Source organism: Salmo trutta, chromosome 31, assembly GCF_901001165.1.
Source record: "Salmo trutta chromosome 31, fSalTru1.1, whole genome shotgun sequence".
Lineage (NCBI taxonomy): Eukaryota > Metazoa > Chordata > Actinopteri > Salmoniformes > Salmonidae > Salmo > Salmo trutta.
This window is the reverse complement of record NC_042987.1, coordinates 9,388,196-9,414,932: the sequence shown is the minus strand read 5'-3', so window position 1 is coordinate 9,414,932 and position 26,737 is coordinate 9,388,196. Positions and strand designations below refer to the sequence as shown.

Below are 26,737 nucleotides of genomic sequence, written 5' to 3'. Positions count from 1 at the left end.
CTGTGCCCGGTTATATCCAGACATAGAGCTTTGTATTCAGGCCAAAGTGTTTTATCTCATCAAACCACAGAATCTTTCGCCTTATACTTTGAGTCTTTCACGTGCCTTTTTGCAAACTCAAGGCGTGCTGTCTTTTTCTCAGGAGTGGCTTCCGTCTGGCCACTCTAGCGAAAAGCCCAGATTAGTGAAGTGCTGTAGAGACTGCTGTCCTTTTGGCAGGTTCTCCCATGTCAGCCAAGGAAATCTGTAGTTCTGTCAGAGTTGTCATTGGGTTCTTGGTCACCTCCCTGACCAAGGTCCTTCTTTCTCTGGGTAGTTCCATATTTTTTCAATTTCCCAATGATAGAGACCACTGTGCTCTTGGAAATTGTTAACACTCTAGAAATGGTTTCATACCCTTCCCCAGATATATGCCTCATCACAGTTCTCTCTCAGAGATCTATAGACATTTTCTTGGACTTCATGGTATAGTTTCTGCTCTGACAACTGTGGGATCTTATATAGACAGGTGTGTTTCTTTCTAAATCATGTCCAAACAATTGAATTGGCCACACGTGGACTCTAATCAAGTTGTAGTGACATCTCAAGGATGATCAAAGGAAATTGGATGCACCTGAGCTCAAGTTGGAGTGTCATAGCAAAGGGGTGTGAAAACTTATGTAAATGTGATAGTTCTGTATTTCATTACCAATAAAACATTTTTTTTCTAAAAACACATTTCCCCTTTGCCTGTAAGAAGAAAAAATATATATATATTTCATCAATTTTGAATTCAGGCTGTAACACAACAAGATGTGGAATAAGTCAAAGGGTATGAATACTTTCTGAAGGCACTGTATACAGACACACACCAGTAGGCACACAAACTTCTTCCAACTTAATCCAGTTCACATTCCCCCATTAAAGGCTACCTGCTTCACAGACATTCTCACACACCCCTCAATCCCCCACACTCCATGCAATGCACAGCCTGTTCTTGGCCACTGAAAACACACACACAACACTCCCCTCATTACTTACATACTCCTTCACACAAACTCACCGGCCTGGTTGGTGGTGAGAGTGACAGACACACTCTGTCCTGCCCCTGCACTGTGGCCCTGGGAGACCCCGTTGCGGGCGAGGATGGTGAAGGTGTAGCGTGTGTGTGCCTGCAGCTCGCTCACACACACCCTGGTGGCCCTTAGGCCACTCTGCTGGGGAAAGAACAGGACATCTTGACTGCAGGGCAGGCAGAGCTGGGCCCCAAGAGGACCCTTAAGAGCCCCAAGGCTACCAGCTTCTCCAAGTTGACTCCCAATCTGAGTTTGATTCCCGGTTTGACTCTCAGGTCCGTGGCAGAGCAGGCAGTCCACACTGTAGCTGATGTCACTTCTCCCTCCGAGCTTGAGGGGGGCGCTCCACTCCAGAACCACTGACGTCTCGTTGACCTCGGAGATCAGCTGCTGCGGAGCAGATGGGGGTTCTGGGATACATAGGACAGGGAGGTTGAGTTAGAAAATATATTGTGGTTATGGTTATATATTCTTTCCTCTGTGGTACAGTTTTTCGTTATGTTTTTGTGTGAGAGAGTGTTGTCTGTTTTCTCAGGCTGACTGGCTGAACCCTGCGCTGTATATAGGCATAATTAAGTTTATGACAAACAGACCAAGGTCTCAGTCAGATCACAGTTGCTGAGGGAGAGAGAGAGAGAATGAAAGAGAGAGAACGAGAGAGCGAGAAGGAGAGAGAGGGACAGAACGTGACGTGGAACTGAGCCCGAGGACTATTCATTCGATCGCAACGCCTTATCTCCCGTCCAGGACATGGTGGATTAGTCAGAAGTCATTAGATCAGTACAGAGGGACGACTGAGAGGAAAGAGAGAGAGGACAAAAGAGAGAAGAGGAATAGAGAGGAGAAAGAGTACAGATTGATCGATTAATCGACCCCCTGGGGGGAAATGCTGTGTGTGTGTGTTCTTACGTGTGCAGGGCATAGATGCAGGGTCACTCTCAGAACGGTAGTATCCCGGGCTGCAGTCACAGACAGTAGCCCCCTCCTTCTCTGCGTGACTGTGCGGAGGACACTTAGAACATGCGCCGTCTGTAGACACAGCTCTGTTGAAACCGACCTTACACGCTACAGAGAGAGGGGGGAAGGGGGGGGGATTCCATTCATTTTTATTCTAGTACAATCAACACATGCATTGACATGACAACACTTAGTTTGACTTATTCAGAATGCCCAGCCCCTACGGCTGTCAACCCATTCATGAAATCCTTCACAACTCTTCTAGAAGTAATTACGTTATCTCTATTCTCCCCCCATTTCATTTCCAGGGGGCGACCAAGTCATCGCAGTGGGAGTGGTTCGGAATGTGGGATGAGTGTTTTATGACACTCATCGGGAGAGGAAGTCTTCCCATAGGAATGTCCCGTCTCTGTAATCAACGCTGTCCTAACCATCCCTCTCTTCTGGGAGGCTCTACCTCTCTCACACACACTTTCTTTCTCACGCTCTCTCTATCTTTCTCTCTGTATTCCTCTCTCTCTCCCTCTTCTGTTTTCCTCTCTCCCTCTCTGTTTTCCTCTCTCCCTCTCTCTCTTTCTCTCTCTCTCTCTCTTTCTGTTTCTCTGTCTCTCTCTCTGTTTCTCTCTCTGTTTCTCTCTCTGTTTCTCTCTCTCTCTGTTTCTCTGTCTCTCTCTCTGTTTCTCTGTCTCTCTCTCTGTTTCTCTGTCTCTCTCTCTGTTTCTCTGTCTCTCTCTCTGTCTCTCTCTCTCTGTGGAATGCTTTGAAGATTGTTATTGTTTTTTTTTTTATAGCTCAATCGATACCAGTTAAACGCTGATTGCATAAGAACATGCACACACACGCGCACTAACACACACAGATAGGAGCCATTCACATCCGTTAACCCTGCTTTTATGGCTCTATGTCAAACACTTTACAGCTGTAGGCCTTGATGTCGACATTTTACATTTCAGTCATTTAGCTAGCCGACGCTCTTATCCAGAGTGACTTACAGTTAGTGCGTTCATCTTAAGATGAATGCAGACAACCACATATCACAGTCGCAGTAAATGCATCTTTCCTCAATGAAGAAGTTAGCAGAAAGTCACTGCTAGTTGCAAAAGGCAAGTGCAGGTTTGTTTTTGACTGAGCCCCGCTATCAATGAGTGAGTGTAGTTCCGGGTAATACTATCAGTAAAGACCTTGGTGTGCGTGTGTGTGACACCATAAGGTCATAACCTTTTGAGGGTGGTGGTCTTTGTGAGGGTGCGACAGAGGGGAAAGAGGAGTGGAGAGCAGGAGAGAGAGAGAGAGCAGCAGTCCACTGTACAGGGACTGTATAGGGACTTATATAGGGCTAATAACACCTTTATGAGCTGTCATTCCAGGTCAACGCTCACTCTCCCTTCGCAGCACAGACACAAATCATGACACACACACACACAAGCCTTTTCCCTTCAGAGAGAGGAATGATGAAAAAGAGAATATCAGAGACTGTGGGGAATGAAAAGAGAGGGGGACAGAAACATAGAAGATAGGGAATGAGCGAGGGAAAGAAAGAAACAAAAAAGACAAAGGAGTGTTTATGGGTTGGTGGCCACACTCCCTCCCTTTCTTATTCTCTCCCTCTATCTTTCACCTTCCCTCTGTTCATTGTGGAAAAAAGGGAGAAAGGCAGGGTGGGATGGAGACAAAGCCAGCTCACAGCCTTGAGTCCTGTCCTCCTGTTACAACACAATAGCTCACGGTGTGCCAGTATGGCTGTATGTGTGCCGGTGTGTTTGTGCATGTGTGGGAGAGAGACAGAGTGTGTGTGTGTGTTCATGTCAACGGGGCTCAGGTATCGCGTGTCTCTTTGATGGACAGCCCCGGGGTCGTCCGTCAGACTCAGAGAGACAGGAGTCCCGCCCACAGGAACGCACACAGTAGGAGTGTGTGTGAGGGAGGGGGGTGGCAGTTGACAGAGGAGGAAGGACAGTAGGACACACACACACAAACACACGCACTGTAAACAGTCAGATTCTTGGCTCTTGTCTCCAATCTCCTGATGAGAGCAGCTGAAGCTGCTAGCTAAACCCAGCAGGTAAGGGGTAGACAACTCACATTACTCTCTATTATCTCTAAACTCTCTCTCTCTGTGTGTGAGAGAGATCCCTCTCCACTCCTGTAGTTTCTCCTTCCCCTTTGCTCTTTATTTTACAGAAAATGCTGAGTTGGGTAGAGTGAGTAAATGAGTGTAGGCTACTTCATTTGTACTACAAACTCCATAAACTGTGTGAGAGAGTGAGTGAGTGAGTGAGTGAGTGAGAGAGAGAGAGAGAGAGAAGGACATCTTTGACTATGCACAGACTCAGTGAGCATAGCCTTGCTATTGAGAAAGGATGCCGAAGGCAGACCCGGCTCTCAAAAGAAGACAGGCTATGTGCACACTGCCCACAAAATGAGGTGGAAACTGAGATGCACTTCCTAACCTCCTGCCAAACGCATGACCATATCTGAGACACATATTTCCCTCAAATTACACAGACCCAAAGAATTCAAAAACCAATGCAATTTTGATAAACTCCCATATCTATTGGGTGAAATACCACAGTGTGCAATCACAACAGCAAGATTTGTGACCTGTTGCCACAAGAAAAGGGAAACCAGTAAAAAATAAACACCATTGTAAATACTGTACAACCTATATTTATATATGCACACCATTACCTCCATTACCATTACCATTACCACCATTACGTCACTAGCTTTAAGCACCAGCTGTCAGAGCAGCTCACAGATCACTGCACCTGTACATAGCCCATCTATAATTTAGCCCAAACTACTACCTCTTCCCCTACTGTATTTATTTATTTATTTTATTTATTTTGCTCCTTTGCACCATATTATTTACATTTGAACTTTGAACTTTCTTCAAACTACAAATCTACCATTCCAGTGTTTTTCTTGCTATACTTTATTTACTTTGCCACCATGGCATTTTTTTGCCTTTACCTCCCTTATCTCACATCATTTGCTCACATTGTATATAGTCTTATTTTTTTCTACTGTATTATTGACTATATGTTGTTTACTCCATGTGTAACTCTGTGTTTTTGTATGTTGTTGAACTGCTTTGCTTTATCTTGGCCAGGTCGCAATTGTAAATGAGAACTTGTTCTCAACTTGCCTACCTGGTTAAATAAAGGTGAAAAAAAAAAAAAAAAAATTACAACAGTGTATATAGACATCATATGACATTTGAAATGTCTTTATTCTTTTGAAACTTTTGTGATTGTAATGTTTACTGTTAATTGTTTATTTCACTTATTATCTATTTCACTTGCTTTGGCAATGTAAACATATATTTCCCATGCCAATAAAGCCCCTTAAAAATAACATTTTGAGAGAGAGAGAAAAGAGAGAGAAAAGAGAGAGAAAAGAGAGAAAAGAGAGAGAAAAGAGAGAAAGAGAGAGAGAAAAGAGAGAGAGAGAAAAGAGAGAGAGAAAAGAGAGAGAGAGAGAGAGAGAGAGAGAGAGAAAAGAGAGAGAGAGAGAGAAAGAGAGAGAGAGAGAGAGAGAGAGAGAGAGAGAGAGAGAGAGAGAGAGAGAGAGAGAGAGAGAGAGAGAGAGAGAGAGAGAGAGAGAGAGAGAGAGAGAGAGAGAGAGAGAGAGAGAGAGAGAGAGAGAGAGAGAAGAGAGAGAGAGAGAGAGAGAGAGAGAGAGAGAGGAGAGAGAGAGAGAGAGAGAGAGAGAAGGGGGTAATTGTTGCAGGGGCTTTTGACATGCTAATATTCTCACGGTCAGTTCCAAACGCCCCTCCCCCAGCCTGGGCACACACACTAAACACTGTGTGAATGTGGAACTAAATCCACCTAGACCAGTGTGTAACTAGCAGGTCTGGGTGACTGATGGAGGAAGAGGAGCGATGAACTCTGTAATTATCCTCAAAGACGACGAGTGTCAACACCTTTACAATGACAAATGCATTCCACATACACACACACAGGGCTGTGCTTGCATATCTGTGCGTGCAATGGTGAGGTAGGAGCTAATCCTGGTTTACCCTAAGGGAAAGGCAGGCTGACAGTCAGACAGACAGACATCTCACTCACTCAGAGGAGCCATATATAACATCTAACCAGGCTCTCATACAGATGTCCTGTTGTGTTTAACTGCACCACACACTGTGTGTCACTGCAGAGGTGACACATCTCCATCGAGGATAATCATAGTTCTTCTGGTTAGGAACTCTGATTTTGTTCACAAGCCACAAGAGGAAGTACCGGAACACAAGAGGGATTACGTAATCAGACTAGATTGCAAGATTTAAGTAGCTATATTCTGCTACAATTTTGAAGAGCCCCTTGATCACAGAGGAGTGAATGGGAACAGCCTTGGGATCACTAATCTACAATGATGAACTCTGAAAAACTTCCCCAGGTCAACCGGGCACCCATATCTCCCTCTGATGTCCATCCCTCCCTCTCATTTATCACTCCATCCATCCATCACTCCGTCCCTCCCTCTATCCATCACCTAGACAGATGACACACTGGAGCGGTCAGGGGCACTTCCAACTCACAGAGAGAGAGAGAGAGAGAGATAGGGAGAGAGAGGACGACAGGACAGGGTCATAGAGAAACTCACACACACACACACACAGGCAGGCACACACACACTGTATGTAATGAGATAGATTTGCATTTTATCTGGATTTGCATTTGCGCAAAAAAAATGAATATGTAAATGACCAAGATGATAGCAATAAAAGGGCACCTTTACTGTGAATGTTTCTCTTTCACTCTCTCCTCTTGTTCTCCCACTCCCTACACCTATCTCATCTCTCTATCGGTCTCGCTCGTCTCGCTCGCTCTCTTCTCTTCTCTTCTCTTTCAGTAGACAGGTGATGATCATGTATTCAGTATTCTCCCACAGAGAGAAGCAGACAGGATATGAATATTCAGACTGTCAATACCTTTGTTTTACAGACACAGAAGGAGAAGCAACACACAGCACAGAACTGTGATCACACACACACACACACATTTCCAAAATCAGTCGGGTTTTTTTCACTGGACCTTCTATGTGTGTGTTTTGTTTATGGGTTTTAAGGTAAAGATGTAATTTAACTGTAGAAATGTTTTACATTTAATGTGGCATGAACACAACCAGTCATGTTTTCAACTAATTGTCAAACGAATCACTTCAAAACGAAGGTTACATTCGCACGTTCATCCAAAATAATTCCAGCATGCAAACAGTGCACTTGCTGACTTGCAAGTGGCTGAAGCTATGGCATTTTCTTGTGAATGATGTCCAGCGTAAGGCAAGAAACAATGCCTTTTTTTGGTGACTTTTTCTAATCATAGTCGCACACCACATGTAGCCTAGCCCACAGGCGTTTGTGTTTTGATATGGCTTTTTCACCATAAAAATGCAATATTTGGAATATTTGTGACCTTGATTCTGTGGCCTTGATTCTGTCTTATGTAGCAAAATTTGAAATTGTGTTTTTTTTTACATGGGATAAAAGCAAAGACACAGAGCTACAAAATGGTATATCATACACTGCATTTGACGAACACTGGGAAAGTAATTCTGCTTTGAAAGTTGATAAAATTGTAACCTCACTTTTGATAAAATGGCCTTTGAATGTTTTGGTACCTACTGGAGAGCTCTTCTTTGTTTAAACATATTCAGCATCATTCACACCTTCTTAAGCTTTAGCCCCACCCATCTCTTTAAGGGTTGATCTGAGCGTTCTGTCCTAACAACAGCAGTCAAGCACCCAAGCTAACTGGCTAACATTGGCTAGCTTGCTAGCTACGTCCAGACACAAATGAAGCTCACTGACCATTTTAATCACCCTAGCAGAGCTGGTTAGGCTGTTTTTATGTTATCCAGAGCGTTGGTAACTGCAACTGTGCTGCTGGCAACAATTGACACTTTTTTGCCAATGTTTACTGACACCGGCCATATTCAACGGGTGTTGAGTGTTCGTACATTTGTCAGTTATTCTGGACTCTTGCACAGTCAGATGAGAGTGCTCTGAAATCGGAGAAGATAGACATAGCTGGTAAATTCGCTCTGGCTATCAACAGTTGTCGCAGTGACATTCTATTGAAATGGTTACTTGCATAGTGGAGTATTTTGTTAAGCCATGTAGCTAGCTAGCTAGGTAAACAATGAACCATAATCCCAACTCATGACATTACTACCCTGCATGAATCTGCAGGTAGCTAACCAACCAGGTTCAATGTTGGCAAGCTAACATTAGGCTATAAGTAGGAAAGCAAATGGCTCTGAGATATGAATAATAAGATCATACATGTAACGTCAGCTAGCGAGCCAGCCAGCTAACGTTGGCTAGCTAGCTAACAGTACACATGAACTTGAAATGAAAATGACTTTGTCAAAATTAGAAACGTGTAATATCTGAAAATGTAGCTAGCTAGACTATCTTACCCATATACATCATGGATGGGTGCTTCTCCCTATCACGGATGCCATGGCTGCCCTTAGTATGAAGATGTAATCCGGAGACAAGTGTTTTCTCCATCTCCTTAGCTATTATACTCTAATTCCACTGATTTCAAAACTCAGTCCTCCAGAAAGTGGAGAGCAACACTTACGCAGTTCTACTATGCGATACATTTTAAAAAAAAAGCTGCGTTAGACAGGATTACCTACACATACTGACCAGTTCCAATAGACAGCAGCGTGCTATATGGCAGACCAATCCAAACTCATCTCTCGGCATGTCCAGCCCACTTATTATCTCAGCCAATCATGGCTAGCGGGAAGGTTGCTCACTTTTTCTGTTGCTAAACCAACTAGGCTCGTAATTTAACCTGTTGGGGCTAGGGGGCAGTATTTGCACGGCCGGATAAAAAAACGTACACGATTTAAACTGATTACTACTCTTGCCCAGAAACGAGAATATGCATATAATTAGTAGATTTGGATAGAAAACACTCTAAAGTTTCTAAAACTGTTTGAATGGTGTCTGTGAGTATAACAGAACTCATATGGCAGGCCAAAACCTGATAAGATTCCATTCAGGAAGTGCCCTGTCTGACAATTTGTTGTCCTTCTGTTGCATCTCAATCGAAAATACAGCATCTGTGCTGTAACGTGACATTTTCTAAGGCTTCCATTGGCTCTCAGAAGGCGCCAGAAAGTGGAATGGGGTGTCTGCTGTCTCTGGGCGAAGAACAGCAGGAGAGTTTGTAAGTGGTCAGCCTGGGGACAGTGAGACTGAGAAGCGCGTTCATGAGAATTCTCCATTTATTTTCTTTCAGCCGTTGAATGAATACAACGTCGCCCGGTTGGAATATTATCGCTATTTTACGAGAATAATAGCATAAAAAATGATTTTAAACAGCGTTTGACATGCTTCGAAGTACGGTAATGGAATATTTACAATTTTTTTGTCACGAAATGCACTCGAGTCACCTTCGGATAGTGACCTGAACGCACGAATAAAACGGAGCTATTTGAATATAACTATGGATTATTTGGAACCAAAACAACATTTGTTGTTGAAGTAGAAGTCCTGGGAGTACATTCTGACAAAGAACAGCAAAGGTAATCCAATTTTTCTAATAGTAATTGTGAGTTTAGTGAGCCCCAAACTTGGTGGGTGTCAAAATAGCTAGCCGTGATGGCCGAGCTATGTACTCAGAATATTGCAAAATGTGCTTTTGCCGAAAAGCTATTTTAAAATTTGACACCACGATTGCATAAAGGAGTTCTGTATCTATAATTCTTTCAAAAATTGTTATGTTTTTTGTGAACGTTTATCATGAGTAATTTAGTAAATTCACCGGAAGTTTTCAGTGGGTATGCTAGTTCTGAACATCACATGCTAATGTAAAAAGCTGGTTTTTGATATAAATATGAACTTGATTGAACAAAACATGCATGTATTGTATAACATAATGTCCTAGGAGTGTCATCTGATGAAGATCATCAAAGGTTAGTGCTGCATTTAGCTGTGGTTTTGGTTTCTGTGACATATATGCTTGCTTTGAAAATGGCTGTGTGATTATTTTTGGCAGGGTACTCTCCTGACATAATCTAATGTTTTGCTTTCGCTGTAAAGCCTTTTTGAAATCGGACAATGTGGTTAGATTAACGAAAGTCTTGTCTTTAAAATGGTGGAAAATAGTCATATGTTTGAGAAATATAAGTTATAGCATTTTTGAGGTATTTGTATTTCGCGCCACGCGATTCCACTGGCTGTTGACTAGTGTGGAACGCTCGCCTAGACAGGTTAAATGTTTTAATCGTATTTACAGATGGCATACAAGTCTGTTATTAAGGAACATGAAAGTTCACATGTTCCAGAAGGCATTACTGGCAAAAAAACGCATTTTGATTTTTAAAAAAAGTTTACGTTCAAATGGCTCTCCTGTGAAGTAGTGGCCCGTGGCATAGGCCTAGTTTCCTGAAACGAGACACAATTATGTCTTGCACAGAATAGAATAGGTTAACTTTTGTACTATGAAAGATTGTCAATTGACATAGGCTAGTTATTTTGCCATTTGTTGGGCCTACTCATCATATCTTCAATATGTACCTCGGAATTAGATAAGGACACGCGCAGTTGTGTCCCCGATGTGTCTGTCTTCACTTGTAGCCTGCGAAAAAAACCTGATCACTTGAGGGAGAGCCATGTGAGTGAGAGGTGCTTCGGAACATGCAGCACTCAGGGAGAAGGGCACAACGCAGCACTCCGGGCCAAGGGCACAATGGCCACTAGTCGCAAAAGGCATGGATATTTTTATGGTGCATTACAGCCAAACAAAGGGGATGCCACCGGGAAATTCGAGCTGTTATCAAGTGCTTGTCAAATTGTGAATTAGAGACAGATGAAGTGTGTACAGCCTGTGCAAAAAACAAAGCAGAGCTAATGCCTTTCAAGCGACTTTTTTCAAATCACCAATAGACTCACATCATGCAGCCTTACAATGTATTAAACATCAAAACATATAGCCCAACATTTGTAGAACAACTAAAGTTACATTTCTTTGTTAACCTCCACACAGAATAGCCGCATATGTGCACTCCCTCAAATCGTTTGGAGAAAATATCCTTTCTATTTAATTCAGCTTTAGATCAAGTGCATTCTTCATACTATAATATAAAATAATATCACGGAATTCTAAGCTAATCTTGTCTGCTAAATGAACTAGTGTAGCCCACAGCCATTTGGCACAGCCAGATCAGGACCTAACATAAGGACAACTCAACCTCTGTTCTTCTGAAATAGACTATCATGTTTCTTTACACCTGTCTAAAAAAATAGATTGAATTTATTGTGAAGGTGTAGGCTATATTACGTCAGTTATTTGCTTGACAATCACCGGTTAACAACATTTTGTGACCGCAACAGCCCTAGTTGTGCAATACATTTTATAGATAACATGAGAAGTAGCATATTGTTTTTATACGTGTGCATTCTCATCTGGCAAAACAAAAGCGGATTCAGATTTCAAAACTCTTCCGCGGTAGGATACACATGAGTACCTCTCCCTCCATACAGTGTCTTCGGAAAGTATTCAGACCCCTTGACTTGTTTCACATTTTGTTATGTTACAGCCTTATACTAAAATGGATTAAATATGTTTTTCTCAGCAATCTACACACAATACTCCATAATGACAAAGCAAAAACAGGTTTTTAAGAGAAAAACAGAAGTACCTTATTTACACAAGTATTCAGACCCTTTGCTATGACACTCGAAATTGAGCTCAGGTGCATCCATTCCAAGACTCAGACCATGAGAAACAAGAATCTCTGGTCTGATGAAACCAAGATTGAACTCTTTGGCCTGAATGGCAAGCGTCACGTCTGGCACCTGGCACCATCCCTACGGTGAAGCATGGTGGTGGCAGCATCATGCTGTGGGGTTGTTTTTCAGCGGCAGGGACTGGGAGACTAGTCAGGATCGAGGGAAAGATGAACAGAGCAAAGTACAGAGAGATCCTTGATGAAAACCTGCTCCAGATCGCCCAGGACCTCAGACTGGGGCGAATGTTCACCTTCCAACAGGACAATGACCATAAGCACACAGCCAAGACAATGCAGGAGTGGCTTCGGGACAAGTTTCTGAATGTCCTTGAGCGGCCCAGCCAGAGCCCGGACTTGAACCCGATCGAACATCTCTGAAGACACCTGAAAATAGCTGTACAGCAACGCTCCCCATCCAACCTGACAGAGCTTGAGAGGTTCTGCAGTGAGGAATGGGAAAAACTCCCCGAAATACAGGCGTACCAAGCTTGTAGCGTCATACCCCAAAAGACTTGAGGCTGTAATCACTGCCAAATGTGCTTCAACAAAATACTGAGTAAAGGGTCTGAATACTTATGCAAATGTGATATTTTATTTATTTTCTTATTTTTTTGTTGCAAGAATTTCTAAAAAACAGTTTTTGCTTTGTCAGTATAGGGTATTGTGTGTAGATTTTGAGGGGAAAAAACGATTAAATACATTTTAGAACAAGGCTGTAATGTAACAAAATGTGGAAAAAGTCAATGGGTCTGAATACTTTCCAAAGGCACTGTATATCGCACACAAACACATATACACACTGCAGGAAATAGAAACACACATACACTCACACACAGATAACGCCCACATGGACACACAGTAATAGCAGCAGATGAGCAACCACAGCTGAACAAAGTCCCTCTAAAAAGGCGTCGTCAAAACTCGAACAAAACGCAGAGATCCTTTTTCATTCCGGAGTCTGGCTGTCCCATTCACATTTAAACCACCTCTGTTGTCTCTCCTCTCCTTCTCTGCCCCTCCCTTGCTTCCTCTCCTCCCAGCCCGAATCACAGCTGTCAGAGTTTTGACGTCTTTATCAACCTCGGTCATGACCCTGCCCTTCACAACTTAACAGAGTGTATTTGTGTGTGTGTGTGTGTGCCTGTCAAAGTTTTTGACGGCTTCATCAAGCCTGGTCATGACCCTGCTCTTAAAGGTGTGTGTGTATGTGCGTGTGTGGGGGGGTTGGGGGTAAGGGACATTGGGGGATAAAGTTGAGGGGAGGGGGGTAACCTCTCTTATGTTTGTGTTCTTGCCCCCGTGTGAGCCCACTGCACCCCCTCTAACACCCCGACATAGTAACAATTGGGGGGGCTGGGCTATCATTGATGCCTTATGCCGTAAATGGCCTCCTTATAGATCCCCCTCTCTATTCACAAACTAATTCCTCCTTCCTTTCCTCCCCCCCTCTCTCTCCAATCCTCCACCTCTATCCACCCCTACTCCTCCACCCCTACTCCTCCACCGGTATCTGCCGGTATCTCGCTGCACTGCTCTATTTCTCTCTCTCTGTCTCTTCATAGCACTCTATAGCGCTAAAAAGTCTTCTACTCATTCCCTGCCTCACTTTGTCGTTTCTCTCTCCCTATTGGTCACCCGTCCATTGTTTGCAGTCCGCTAATTGATATGACGGAAAGATTTAATCTAGGGTCCAATCGGTCGTCAAGCCTGACAGTACAATGGCAAATCACCAGAGCACTCCAGTCCTGAGTGGGATGTTTCAACTTAGAGTGGGGAAAAGGAAATACTTAAAAAGAGCTAGTCCTTCACTTCAGTTCAAAGGTGATCAGAGTCAAGGGTCTAGTTAAATCTTGTTAAAGAAAACAGCCTTTAGATATCATTAACTCTGCTATGGATAAAGAGAGGGAGGTCTGGATGGAGAGAGAGGGATGGAGAGGAAGAGAGAGGGAGGGAGAGAACCTGGTGTCTGTCACATATAGAAAAGTTTGATAGCTATCCCTTTCTCTACTATCACTGACACACACACACCTTCTGCTCGGTCCGCAGGCCTTTAAAAGTTTAAGCTTTTTGTTATATAATTAGCCTGCTGGGATGGCCATAATAAATAAGATTGAGAGAATAAACCCACAGCTGTATATCATTCCCTACTGAAGCACTGACGCTCAACTGGTGTGTGTGTGTGTGTGTGTGTTGAACAGAGACTCTCTTTTCAGAGAGAGTAATGGCGTGCTATAAAACTGTCTTCAGAACGTCTGTTCCCTCCAGTCTCGCCTATTTCCCTCACTCTCTCTTCCAAAGGTCCAAGAGCTGATGACTTAACTTTAGCTCAGTCGACTAAGTGCATACGCCCGGGGGTTCGATACAATTTAGAAGAAAATGTGGTCATTAAATGAAAAGTAAATCAAATGCCTTACCCTGACAGGCTCCGCTTTTCTCCTCGTATCCCAAGTTACAGACACACCCACCAATGGGGACCAGCCATTCCCCGTCTGCGCCACAATACATCTTGGGCTCCTCCCTCTCTTCTGATTGGTTCACGCACGACCCCCTGACCTCCACTAACGAGGAAGTGTCAGCGCCGGTGTTGGTATCTGGGAAGGTTGCTAAGTTGCGGACAGTGAGGGGGCAGGTTTTGTAGAAGACGCGTACGGAAACCAGAGCGATGCAGGCGCCAACATCCTGGAACGCCAGGTAGAAACCCTTCCGGGTTGTGACCTTTACGTCACGCACCTCGGTGTTCAGCTTCATGATGCGGTCCCCAATGTCCACCTGATCATCGTAATAATAACATCATTACTGATAATAAATAGCCATAAGAACACAACAACGTTACTTCATTGTAATTTTCACATTGAAAAAAACATAATCAACACACCATCAGATCTTAAAATTGAACAAAGAGATTAAAAACAAACCAAAAGTCCTAACCTGAGTGAAGCTCTCGTCGGCTGCTACGGTGTCGATCTTGAGAAAGTTGCTCTCTCTGATGTAGTGCTCTCTGTCGTTGTTAGACTCATAGTAGTAGAGATTGAAGGTCTCCTTACAGGTGCCGGTGACTCCAGGCAGGCTGTTACAGTCCCGGAGGGTGAACTTGATCTCGACGTAGATGCGCTGCGCTCCAGACCGAGGGATCCAGTCGGTTCTAAGCCAGTTGCTCTGGCTGGGTTCCATCACGTTACACACCTGGTACGTTCTGATAGGGACGTTCTTCTCATCCATGATGCTTACCTCCTCCCACTGGGAACACACACATTCTGATCATTAGACCAAAGTCATTTCTAGTCATTAATCAGCTTCAGTGACGACAAAACCTTCCATGCGTTTATCTTGGATAGTTTATCAAGGACGTTTATGGAGTTGGATGGTGACCTTGCCTAACTATGGCATCTTATTACCATGGAATAATAATGTGGCCTCCCGCTCCCTGCTGGTGAGAGCTTTAGACGTACCGAGCCAGAGAGTGTGTGTGTGTTGAGGTGTTCTATAGGAGCTGTCATAGAGTATGACTCCAAGTTTTATTCCCTCCTTTGGAGTCTTTGTTGAAGGACAGAAATCACAGCTGTCACAGTCATAAAGCTGTACACTGGCCCCGACTGTGATGTGGAGAGGGGTGTGTGTGTGTGTGTGTGTGTGTAAGCAATGGGTGGGGTGGGGGGTGGGGTATGCTGGCAATCAAAGGGCTCAGTGTGTGGGGACCAGGACCTTGTCAATCAAGCAGTTCAGTAAAAGAAAGTGAGCGCAGGGAGCCTGGAGAGGAGTCAAGTTCACCAATAACTCTTAAACTAACAAAGAGGCTGGAGAGAGTGAAAGTGAGCGCGAGAGCGGGTGTGCATGCAATAAAGGCAGAGGGAGATGGAGAATAAAAAAATACTCACTCATAGTCTACCTGTGTACAATTATGCATTACAAACACATATTCTCACTGAAATAGGTTATTTTGTCTCGGCAGGACCACTCACCCCTCCTTCTGTTGGACTGGCCGCCCATTTCAGCTCGCCAGGAACTGTCCTTGTGTCCAGTAACGTTTCTGAAACACACAGTTACAAACAGGTAGGGAAGGTGATTTCCACTTTCCACTGGCAGTACACTGAAAATTATTCCATTTTCAGCTACTCTTAGGCTCAACAAGAACCCATACATACCGTATTCATACAGATGCAGATATGGATAGAAAATTATAAGATCGATAAAATATCACAAATATACTGGAACGAATGTAGATTTTGGGCTAAACGTTACACATGTATATACATAGGTGCCCCTGTACATTTTTTATTTAACTAGGCAGGTCAGTTAAGAACAAATTGTTTTTTTTACAGTGACAGCCTACACCGGCCAAACCCAGACGACGCTGGGCCAATTGTGCGCCGCCCTATGGGACTCCCAATCATGGCCGGCTGTGATACATCCTGGATTCAAACCAGGGTGTCTGTAGTACACTAGCGGTTCTGGGGGGGTGGGGGGGGCAGTGCCAATGCCTGCAATGCAGTGAAGAAAACGACATGACAACAACAACGTCTCATGTAACTGGCCCCTCTAACAGTACAACTGGCCCCAGCTTGGCCCCCCCAGTTGAAATGGTCTAGAACCGCCACTGCTGTAGTGACACCTCAAGCAATGAGATGCAGTGCCTTAGACCACTGCGCCACTCGGGAGCTCCAACATTGACTCTGTACCGGTATGCCCTATATATAGCCTTGCTATTGTTATTTTACTGCTGCTCTATAATTATTTTTTACTTAAAACTGCATTGTTAGTTAAGGGCTTGTAAGTAAGATTTTCACTGTAAGGTCTACACCTGTTGTATTCGGCGCATGTGACAAATACAATTTGATTTGATTTGGGGTAAAAACCCGTTGCGCAAAGGCCGTAGGTCACGGCTTAATAAACCGAAAATGTTTGACGTTTTACTTGTTAGAAATGTGACATTTGTCAGAATTTGTAGGTTTCATTTGTGCCCCTGTACAAACTGCTTTAGGCTGAGTAGGCTACTGACTGCATAACATTGAAATTCAGCTAAAATGAAACTGTAAAAGACTGAACCTGATAAAGAAAGATAGTATGGAAGGCAACTGCAACTGCATACATTTTTTGATTGCAGCGATTGCGATTATCATTCATCATTCTAAGCTTGTGAAACAAATTGTTGGATAAAAGTCAAATGAAAGAGGCACAACTGTGCTTTCCAGGCAGCGGGTATGAACTCCAAGTATGTACATGCGAAATAAGAAATATCCGTTTCCAATAGTGCCCGAATATGAAGGGAAAAACGGACCCACAATTAAAACACGTTAAGTAGCCTAACCAAATATTTCGGAGAACCGTACCCCTTAACCCCCTTAAGCCTAAACAATTCCAAAACACTGATTTCCTTACCTTCATTCGGTGGATACACTCGGGCGGTGGAAATAACTGTAAACATCCATATAAACGCACAAGTTGTTTTGCAAAAACTCGCAGCCATTTGTGCTGTATGGAAGTGTGTCCGTTTAGCTCCGCGCATCCCTGGTGGAAAACTGTGTGTGGGAATGATACTTGGAACGCTGTGGGCAAAAGGAGGTCTCTCGCCCTCCTTCTGACGCAGTTGTAGGTATCTTCTCCTCTCTGGTCAGTGGTATCTCGCTGGCATAGGGTGTAAGTGTTTGTCAACGTGTGAGTTGAAATATGTGTAGATTATGTTGTAATGTCTGCGTGTTTTTACTCTTTTACCTGTGTTCCTGGCAATTAAGTCACTGACAGTAGTGTGACAACATCACACTAAGCCTGCGTCATTGATTCGTCATGATGAGCCAATATGACGTGATCGTTTCGATAAATCAACAGACAAGCTTTTAACGAAACATTTGTAGTATGTGACAAATATTAACCTTTTTTTTTGTTTGGCATTGAATATGACTAATTTAAGATCGAAAACTGCTTATAGATTGAAACAAAAGTGATAGATAAAATAGTGTGCTGTTGGCTATTTATTGTCGCTTTGGAACTGTGAACACATCAAATATGAAGACCTCTTCCCACTGGGCAAAAACTGGTTGAATCAACATTGTTTCCACGTTATTTCAAGCCAAACAAATATATGCGATGATATTTAATCAACGTGAAAAACTGTTTCGATTTGCTGAAAGTAATCAATTTAAGGGCATTTCGTCTTTTTTTCACCCAACTTTTAACCTAAATCCAATGACATAGTGACCTTTTTTGTTGATTTCACATTGAATTCATGTTAGTTGAAATATAAATCAAAACTATAGACGTTGAACTGACATTCTTCCCAGTCAGTAGGTTGTTTGTTGCTTGCTGAATTACAATACCTCACTGAAAAGGATGGAGGAAAAACAAGAGGGAGATAGCGCCCCCTGTCGTTAGCTTATATCTCTCTCTACCTGACGCTCTTCCATTGGGAGGGAGATCTGGGGTGATGCTGATGAATCTCAATAGCCTAAGGCCAGGGTTGGGTAGGTTACTTTCTAAATGTAATCGGTTACCGTTACTAGTTATCTGTCCAAAATTGTAATCAGTAACATAACTTTTGGATTACCCAAACTCAGTAATGTAATCTAATTACGGCAGGTAGCCTAGTGCTTATGTTGATGGGCCAGAAACCGAAAGATTGCTGGATCAAATCCCTGAGCTGACAAGGTAAAAATCTGTTGTTCTGCCCCTGAACAGTTAACAGCAGTTAACACAGTGTTTCCTCATAGGCTGTCATTGTAAATAAGAATTTGTTCCTTACTGACTTGCCTAGTTAAATAAAGGTAAAGTAACATTTAGTTACTTTAAGATGACTTTCCACATAAGAGGCATTAGAAGACAAAAATGTATGTTACCAATGTAACGACATCTAAATGTAATTTTATGGGTTGGTTATGTAGGCTTCTTCTAACCCATTGCTTTCTAATACATATAATAATAATATTACATTATATCTTCACATTCATGTATAGAATTTATAAATCCAAAAATGGACGTAGCAACTACAGATTGCCCCTTTAAGGCTGTCAAAAGTGTGCGAGTTTGAACATGTGTCCATTAGGCCAATGGAATTAGATTGAGCAATAAAAGCTCCACTTTTATTCCATAGGCTGGGATCCGCAATATGCAGCTGGTGCAAGAGCACATTTTTTCACTGGCTGTCCACTGGTTTCAAAAACAATGATTGTTAGGCAGCTTTCTGAATTTAAAAGTAATCCTCAAAGTAATCATCTAGTTTTTCAAAAGTATCTGTCATCCGATTACAATATTTTTTACAGGTAACATAACGGATTACAGTTACATATTTGTTGTAATCCCTTACTGTAACGGATTACATGTAATCCATTACTCTCCAACCCTGCCTAAGGCTATGACAACTACACAATAAGAACTGTGACACTGTCAACATAAAAAGGGTCTTAAAACCAGCAACTTTGCTGTTATGGGACAAGCGCACTACCGTGCCATAACGATCCAGACCTCTTGGCAAAGGTCGTACTATCCTTACATCGACCGTATACAGGTAGTCCACTGAGGCAAGCACGCACCACAGCCATTATTACACACTGTTCTAAAATAAGTCAGTCTCCATCTTGTGCAGGCTGTGAAAGCGTAGAGGAAGAACAAAGAGAGGGGTTTGCGTCCACCCACACCTTCTCTCTCTCAGTGGAGCTGCTGCACAAAGAAACTCAGTGGGTATCTCTCAAGAGAAAAGACACAGGTCCTTTACTACAGCCTGTTATAGCTGTTTATCCCTCCCCGACTTGGAAGTCTTCGATCTTTAATTCCGTCCTATCCACGTCTAATATCGCTTTCAACAGGGTCACGCGAGTTGTATGTGTTTTGTTTAGAGCTCTACCTAGAGGGTCTTTTGTCACATGGGAACTTGTTCAGCTCGATAGAGAGTGTTGAGAGTGTGTAACTTTTGTGCTGACCTCAATTTAGAGACAGAGGGAGAATTTATTGTGTGTGAGACCTGTATGTGAATTGTATGTGTTCGCCATACACTTTCCATCTCAGTGTATGGGGCCATTCTCAGGTCCGGGCGGGGCACTTAGTACAGGGTGCTGTGTGTTTGTGTTTCTCCAGGGTCCTATTCGGAACGTCTTTGTGTCATTTCGGTTGCTCAGGCGAAATCATCCCGTCCCCCATAATGCACCATAATGGAACCAGGAAGAGCATCTGGTGCTTTGAGACCGAAACCCATCACCTCACATCGACCCGTCACTCACCGCCGCAGACCATAATGCCGTTTTCACCACCTTATTTTCCTCCAAACCCACGACAGACTGCGCAATCACAAAGACCCAATTAGCCGAGAGCGGGTGGCAGCTTCGCTGTGGAGCCGGTGTCCAATCACATCGAGCTGTGGAGGGCAGGGGCCTATCGAACGCGGGTTCCAGTGGGCAGACCCTCGCCACGGGTCGGAGGTGACACAGTGACATTATGGAGTTGCAGGCCGTTGTTTAGGCTCGTTTGTGTCAGTGTAGTTTTGATTGATGACCGTCGTGATGGTGTTCCCATTCTCCTGTGGGATTCCCAGATCTGAAGAGTGAACTCCCACTGCGGCCCCGAACCTTCGGCCCCCACACACACGTTTTGTTCCTATAGGGCCCCAGATGGCTCCTACTGCCCACACATCTATATTGTGTGTGTGTGTGTGTGTGTGTGTGTGTGTGTGTGTGTGTGTGTGTGTGTGTGTGTGTGTGTGTGTGTGTGTGAGAGAGAGTGTGTGAATGTGTTCGTGTGTGTGTGAGCACCCCTCAACCCCCTAGGGATACTCTAGCTTCCCTTAATTACTAGAAAGCCTAAACCCACCAAACCCACTAACCCCCAGAAGAGCTCCTGAAGCCACAGTGAAGTCATCTTGGCCCTCTCCAAACCCCCTCCTCAAATCACCAACTAACTCCTCATGCCTCCCACAGACACCATCGGGTACTCGTCATAGAAGTAGTGATAAAAGGAGTCATGGGGAGAAGTTCACAGAAGGGCCCTTTAATAGTGTGACAAATATAAGTCTAACTGCTTTGTAGACACATCGCTGAGAAGGATAGGGGGATGCTTGTGTATGGAGAGATGTTGGACATGTGTTGTGTGTGTGTGTGTAAGGAGCTCTGGCAACGAGATATTTTCAAATAGCATGTCTCACTCTCGCGCCTTCTCTCTCTCTCTCTCTCTCTCTCTCTCTCTCTCTCTCTGTGTTAGAAACACGACGGTCAGTTCACAGTGATCCAGTTGGTGGGCATGCTGCGTGGCATCGCGTCGGGCATGAAGTATCTGTCTGACATGAGCTACGTTCACCGAGACCTGGCTGCCCGCAACATCCTGGTCAACAGCAACCTGGTCTCTCTCTCTGTATGTATGTATGTATGTATGTATGAATGAATGTATGTATGTATGTATGTATGTATGTATGTATGTATGTATGTATGTATGTATGTATGTATGTATGTATGTATGTATGTATGTATGTATGTATGTATGTATGTATGTATGTATGCATGCATGCATGTATGAGCTGCAGGTCTGTGTAAGGCTCCAGGGATGTTAAAGATATGTGGGTGGTTAAGACAGAAGAACAAAGGAGGAGAAGAAGAGGACAGAAGTGTTGCTAGTGGAAAAACCTCCTCCTATATCACGTACACTCCACGAACAAGAGTACGGCTCAACTGACAACACAATCTGTGCTATTATATTGGGGCTCAAACATAGAAAGAGGGTAGCAGATATTTGTGTGTATGTTCACGTGTGTGAGCAGAGCCCACAGTTAACGGAGCATCATTAACATGCCAGAGGCGTAGTGGCGAGACCTAGGGATCGCTAGCATCTGTCACACCACTCTGAGGGAGCACAGACACACACACACATGAGTGTACACACAGCTGACGTGATTCCACTGAGCCACCGGCTGCTCTAAGGGAGGGCTGGGGGAGAGTTGGCGGAATAAGACTCCAGGTGCATCAAGTCTAGCATAATGGTCCTCTCCTCTCTTTTCCTTCAAATGCTCTGATGAAAGGACTAAAGAGGTCAAATCTCCTTGCCATCCTTTGCCATAATGTATCTACTGGCATTTGTCTGTTAAGCGTTTGTGTGTGTGTGTGTGTGTGTGCGTGTGTGTGTGCGTGTGTGTGTGTGTGTGCGTGTGTGTGTGAAAAAAAGTTGCCAACAGAGGAAGAAGAGGGCAGCAGCAGGTGTCGTCAGTAAACCCAGGAGGAGTGTGTGTCCTTTTATTTGTTTGCTTACTTTGACGCTAAAAGAGCATAGCCAGGGAACCTCTCCCCTCTTTTATTCTCCTTCTCTCCCCCCTCCCTCTCGTTCTATTGCTGTCTTTTCTTGTTAGCGTGTGGTAGAAAGATAACTTTTTACGCGTTAATCTATGTGTGGGTATCTGTGAGTGCGTGAGTCAGTGTGTGCGGTTATGTAAAGTGAAGTGATATGATGCAGAACACGTTTGTTCTCTCCATCCATCCATCTGTTGTGCTGGCGTCTCGTTGGCGGCTCGCTCCTCAGGAACAGGGGAACACTTTCTCCCTCTCTCCAACTGGTACACTAAGGCAGAATGAACAGATCACGGCAGTCCCAAGGGAAAGAGAGAGCGAGACGGGTAGAGTGAGTGAGAAAAAAATTGAGAGAGCGAGAGAGAGAGTGACTGGGAAAGAAAGATAGGAAACAGAGAGAGAGAGTTGTGGGGTGGTGGTAGATTCCGTGGTGGCCTTGGTTGTGTCTCTCTGTCAGCACAGGCTGCGACGCACACTCTCAGGTCACCTGGTGACCCCGCAGGCTCCATCCTGCCTCTCACCCCACGCATGTGTGTGTGTGTGTGCGTGTTTGTATTTGTGTGTATGTTTGACCAAACCACACGAAAACTGACAAATACACCTCTCAACATTTCCGTCTCTCGCACACCCTGAGGTCTCCGACACGACTCACATGGTTATATATAACCAACCACTAATAGTTTCAAAGTGTGTGTGTCTTGGGTGCGCGTTTGTGTGTGTGTGTATGTCCTTACTTCCAGAGGGAATGTACTATGATTCTCATCCGTCTTGGTAGTTTGTGTCACTCTGTTGATGGATGATATTCATCAAGGAAAAAGGCTTAGGGCTAACCACTATTCACCAGCCATTAATTATGTCAGTCAAGACGACGCTCCGCTGTATGTGTGCGTGTGACATTCTAGAATGAGAATCATTGTAATCTAGTATCTAAATCGTTGCTGGTAATTCACACTTAATAACACAGAGGACTCGAGGAACACAAGCTTCCACTGAAAGTTTAAGGCAACGCCTTTGCAGCTTCTGTTGCCCCACAGCCCATGCAGGAGAGAGGTGACCAGAGGACACAGTGTATGGGTGGGCAACTCAAAGGGACTCCCTCCCGCCTTTTCCACCATTTTGGGAGGGCGAGTGGGAGAGAGGCCCAAGGCGAGACATATGTGGACAGGGAAGAGTTTATTTCTTGCTCACACACACACACACACACACACACACACACACACACACACACACACACACACACACACACACACACACACACACACACACACACACACACACACACACACACACGTGTTTGCTTGTGCAAACATTTAGCTCTTTTGTGTTGGACAACATTCCCGCTGAACTCAAACACACATCACCACTCACATGCCACTGTATGGGAGCACCACTAAATAAACACAGGCTCACTTGCCACTGTTACTGAAAACAAACACATGATTACAGGGCACAAGAGCCACAATAAATCAAAGTGGCAGAGGATGTGGGGAAAGAGGAGGGGAGAAAGAGAGGGAGAGGAAGAGTGAGTGAGCAAAAGAGATTAAAGGTGTCTTCTCAGAGGATCTCTCTGTAGATCTCTCTATGAGTGAGCACAGGGAAGGAAACAAAGTGAACTGTGTTATGAGGGAGATTACTTGGGGATTAGATGTAAACAGATGATTGCATATATCAGGCCCTTGTTGCACTGATGAGACAGGACAGACACACGTACACACACACACAAAAACACACACACACACACACACACATATACAAACACACTACAAAGCAGCTCTACACCAGCCCTCTGATAACAAAGCATTAACTTGGGTATTACATAGCAACGCTTTGAGAGCAGAAAGGAGAGAAGAGGAGACAGAAAATAAGGAGGAGAACAGTAGACTCTCCCAACAGGAAGTTGGTTTTGAGATCTGTCACTCGTCACCTTTGACTTCCTGTCTCTGTCTGTTGACAGCCCCCTCTGCCATGTTTGTTCTTTCACACCAAACTAACAACACTCACACACATACAGGAGGAGGGTGAAGGAGGGAAGTGTCAAATAACCAATCATCACTTCTTTCTTTGCCTTCTTTATCTCTCAGTTCTTCAAGGATGAGAGGACAACAAGGCCCTGTGTTTTGCATGGCAGAGAGAGAGACGGAGAGACAGACAGGGAGAGACAAACACCAAGATAGACCAACTCACGGGGAGAGTTCCTCTGAACCTGCTTGATCCATTTTACTTTCTATAGGTGTTATTCAGCATCTTCTAGTGGCTGATTCTACCCCAAACCTGGGAGCTCCGGGTTCAAGGTTATGTCTATTGGTTTGTGCTACACTTAGACATCCCCACCATGTTTTCATTCCTTCTCTCTCTGCCTAAACAGAGAGAGAATGAGGATGATCTAAGTATGGGGCTGTCTGACACATCTCCAGGACTGGGCTCATCAAAGTCAATGATAGTCTACAGATCAGCAGGAAAACTTGCTCTGATACCACTGCATTCTGGAGATAGAGTTTATCAGTCTGTACCAAAGGACTGAGACTTCGGGGGGTCACCAGGGTCAGAGATAGCTGACTGGAGTATACCAAAAGACTCCAAGGTGTGGGGGATGCACAAGGTCAAAGACTGCTGGACAATGAACACTAGAGCCAGTCAGTGCAGATATGACACAGACAGACATGAGAGGGTCAGACAGAGACCAAGAGCTTGCATATGTGCCTATCAATGATTTATACATACACTACATGACTGCCATCGCGCCTCCATTTTACTACTCCCCACCATTGTAAAACAGATTTTGGAAGCAATAGAAATGCATTTATTGAGGTCTACATTCATTTTTACCACGTTTATTCTATTACAGACAACTTAACGCATACTTTTAAATTATATCATGTGAGTTAAACATACAAATAAAACATAAAAACATTTTGAGAGTACTTAAGTTACTGTCCCCACAACAACAAAATAATACTTAAATACATGTTATTTTGTCCTTGAAACATTTAATTTACATACTGTACATTCCCATGGAGGACTGCTTTTTCTGAGGAGTACCAACATGGCCGACGTGAGGCTTCTCATTGGCCAATACATAGCAATAGCAATCTAGTGTTAATATGCATCATCGATGTCTACTGACAAATCTAACAATACAGAATGGAATGAGATTATACTAAATCTATTCATGCAGATTACATTTATTTTAATTTGAATTACTGTACCATATCCCCCTCCACTGGTTATGATTAAAACTACAACATTGACAAAAAGAGTGTGGGTGTGGGTGGTGGGTGGTGGGTGAGTGAAAACCTTGAGATGAGTGTGTCAACATCCAACCCAAGGGCACAGTGAGCCATGCATTCAGACGTGGCTGAGAACTTCTGATCTTGTTTGGAACAGAAACATGCATCCCTTCCTCCACATCAGCTCTCTGTGGTGACAGTTTATGGGTGGCAATGCACCATTTCAGAGTACACAAATTCAACTGCTGATATAGATATTTCCGCAAAAATATGATCTTATGTGAGAGACCGTTAGACACTCTCTAACCTTTCCTTGGAACTTTTCAATATCAGAAGAGGCATTTGTAGAAGGTCAACACAATATAGTAGCCATATCTAGGAAAACCAAAGTTCCAAAGGCTGGTATAAGAGGTCGTACAATAAGTTTTGAAGTGAATCCTATGTTGATGATGTAAATAATATTTGTTGGTCTGTGGTGTGTAATGAGGAGCAACCAGACGCTGCACTTGACACATTTATGAAATTGATTATTCCAGTTACTAACAAGCACGCACCCATTAAGAAAATGACTGTAAAAACTGTTAAATCCCCTTGGATTGATGAGGAATTAAAAAAGTGTATGGTTGAGAGGGATGAGGCAAAAGCTATGGCAAATAAGTCTGGCAACCCAACTGATTGGCAAACATACTGCAAATTAAGAAATCATGTGACTAAACGAAAATTAACTATACTATGAAACAAAGATACATGATATAAAGAATGATAGTAAAAAGCTTTGGGGCACCTTAAATTACATTTTGGGGAAAAAAGCCAACTCGGCTCCTTCATTCATTGAATCATCAGATGGCGCATTCATCACAAAGCCCACTGATATTGCCAACTACTTTAATGACTTTTTCATTGGCAAGATAAGCAAACTTAGGGATGACATGCCAGCAACAAACGCTGACACTACACATCCACTTATATCGGACCAAATTATGAAAGACAAAGAATTGTAGTTTTGAATTCCATAAAGTCAGTGTGGAAGAGGTGAAAAAAGCCACCGGGGTCTGACGGATGGATAATTACTGAGGATAATAGCAGAGGATATTGCCACTCTTATTTGCCACATTTTCAATTTAAGCCTACTAGAAAGTGTGTGCCCTCAGGCCTGGAGGGAGGCTAAAGTCATTCCGCTACCCAAGAATAGTAAAGGCCCCTTTACTGGCTCAAATAGCCGACCAATCAGCCTTTATCAACCCTTAGTAAACTTCTGGAAAAAATTGTGTTTGACCAGATACAATGCTATTTTACAGTAAAGCACACCCACAGCCTTGCCTCGTTGAGGCAGGAAGTCCAAATAAGGCTTGGGTGTGGAGCCAGGGGGCTGCAAGATATCTCCCCTCAATAACCACTCCCCTCACCTCTCCCTGCCATCTGCCATAGCATTCTTTAACTTAGGGCTAGGCCCCTTTTTTTCTCCACTTCCTGCCTGAATGACGTGCCCAAA

The 26,737-nt window shown here is 43.7% G+C and overlaps 1 protein-coding gene across 1 annotated transcript in view; it reads right to left on the bottom strand.

Annotated features, from left to right (window-relative positions):
• The window catches only part of LOC115169453 (ephrin type-A receptor 4), a 31,864-nt gene extending 14,384 nt beyond the window's left edge, over nt 1–17,480 (bottom strand). Inside the window, exons 1-6 of the mRNA XM_029725086.1 lie at nt 17,145–17,480; nt 15,728–15,795; nt 14,697–15,005; nt 14,183–14,537; nt 1,965–2,120; nt 1,043–1,465 (exon numbers count right to left, since the gene is read on the bottom strand). Of these exons, the coding sequence (XP_029580946.1) occupies nt 1,043–1,465; nt 1,965–2,120; nt 14,183–14,537; nt 14,697–15,005; nt 15,728–15,795; nt 17,145–17,271 (1,438 nt within the window). The 5' untranslated portion in view covers nt 17,272–17,480. The remainder of the gene's footprint in view (nt 1–1,042; nt 1,466–1,964; nt 2,121–14,182; nt 14,538–14,696; nt 15,006–15,727; nt 15,796–17,144) is intronic.
• Nucleotides 17,481–26,737: the final 9,257 nt, after the last annotated feature.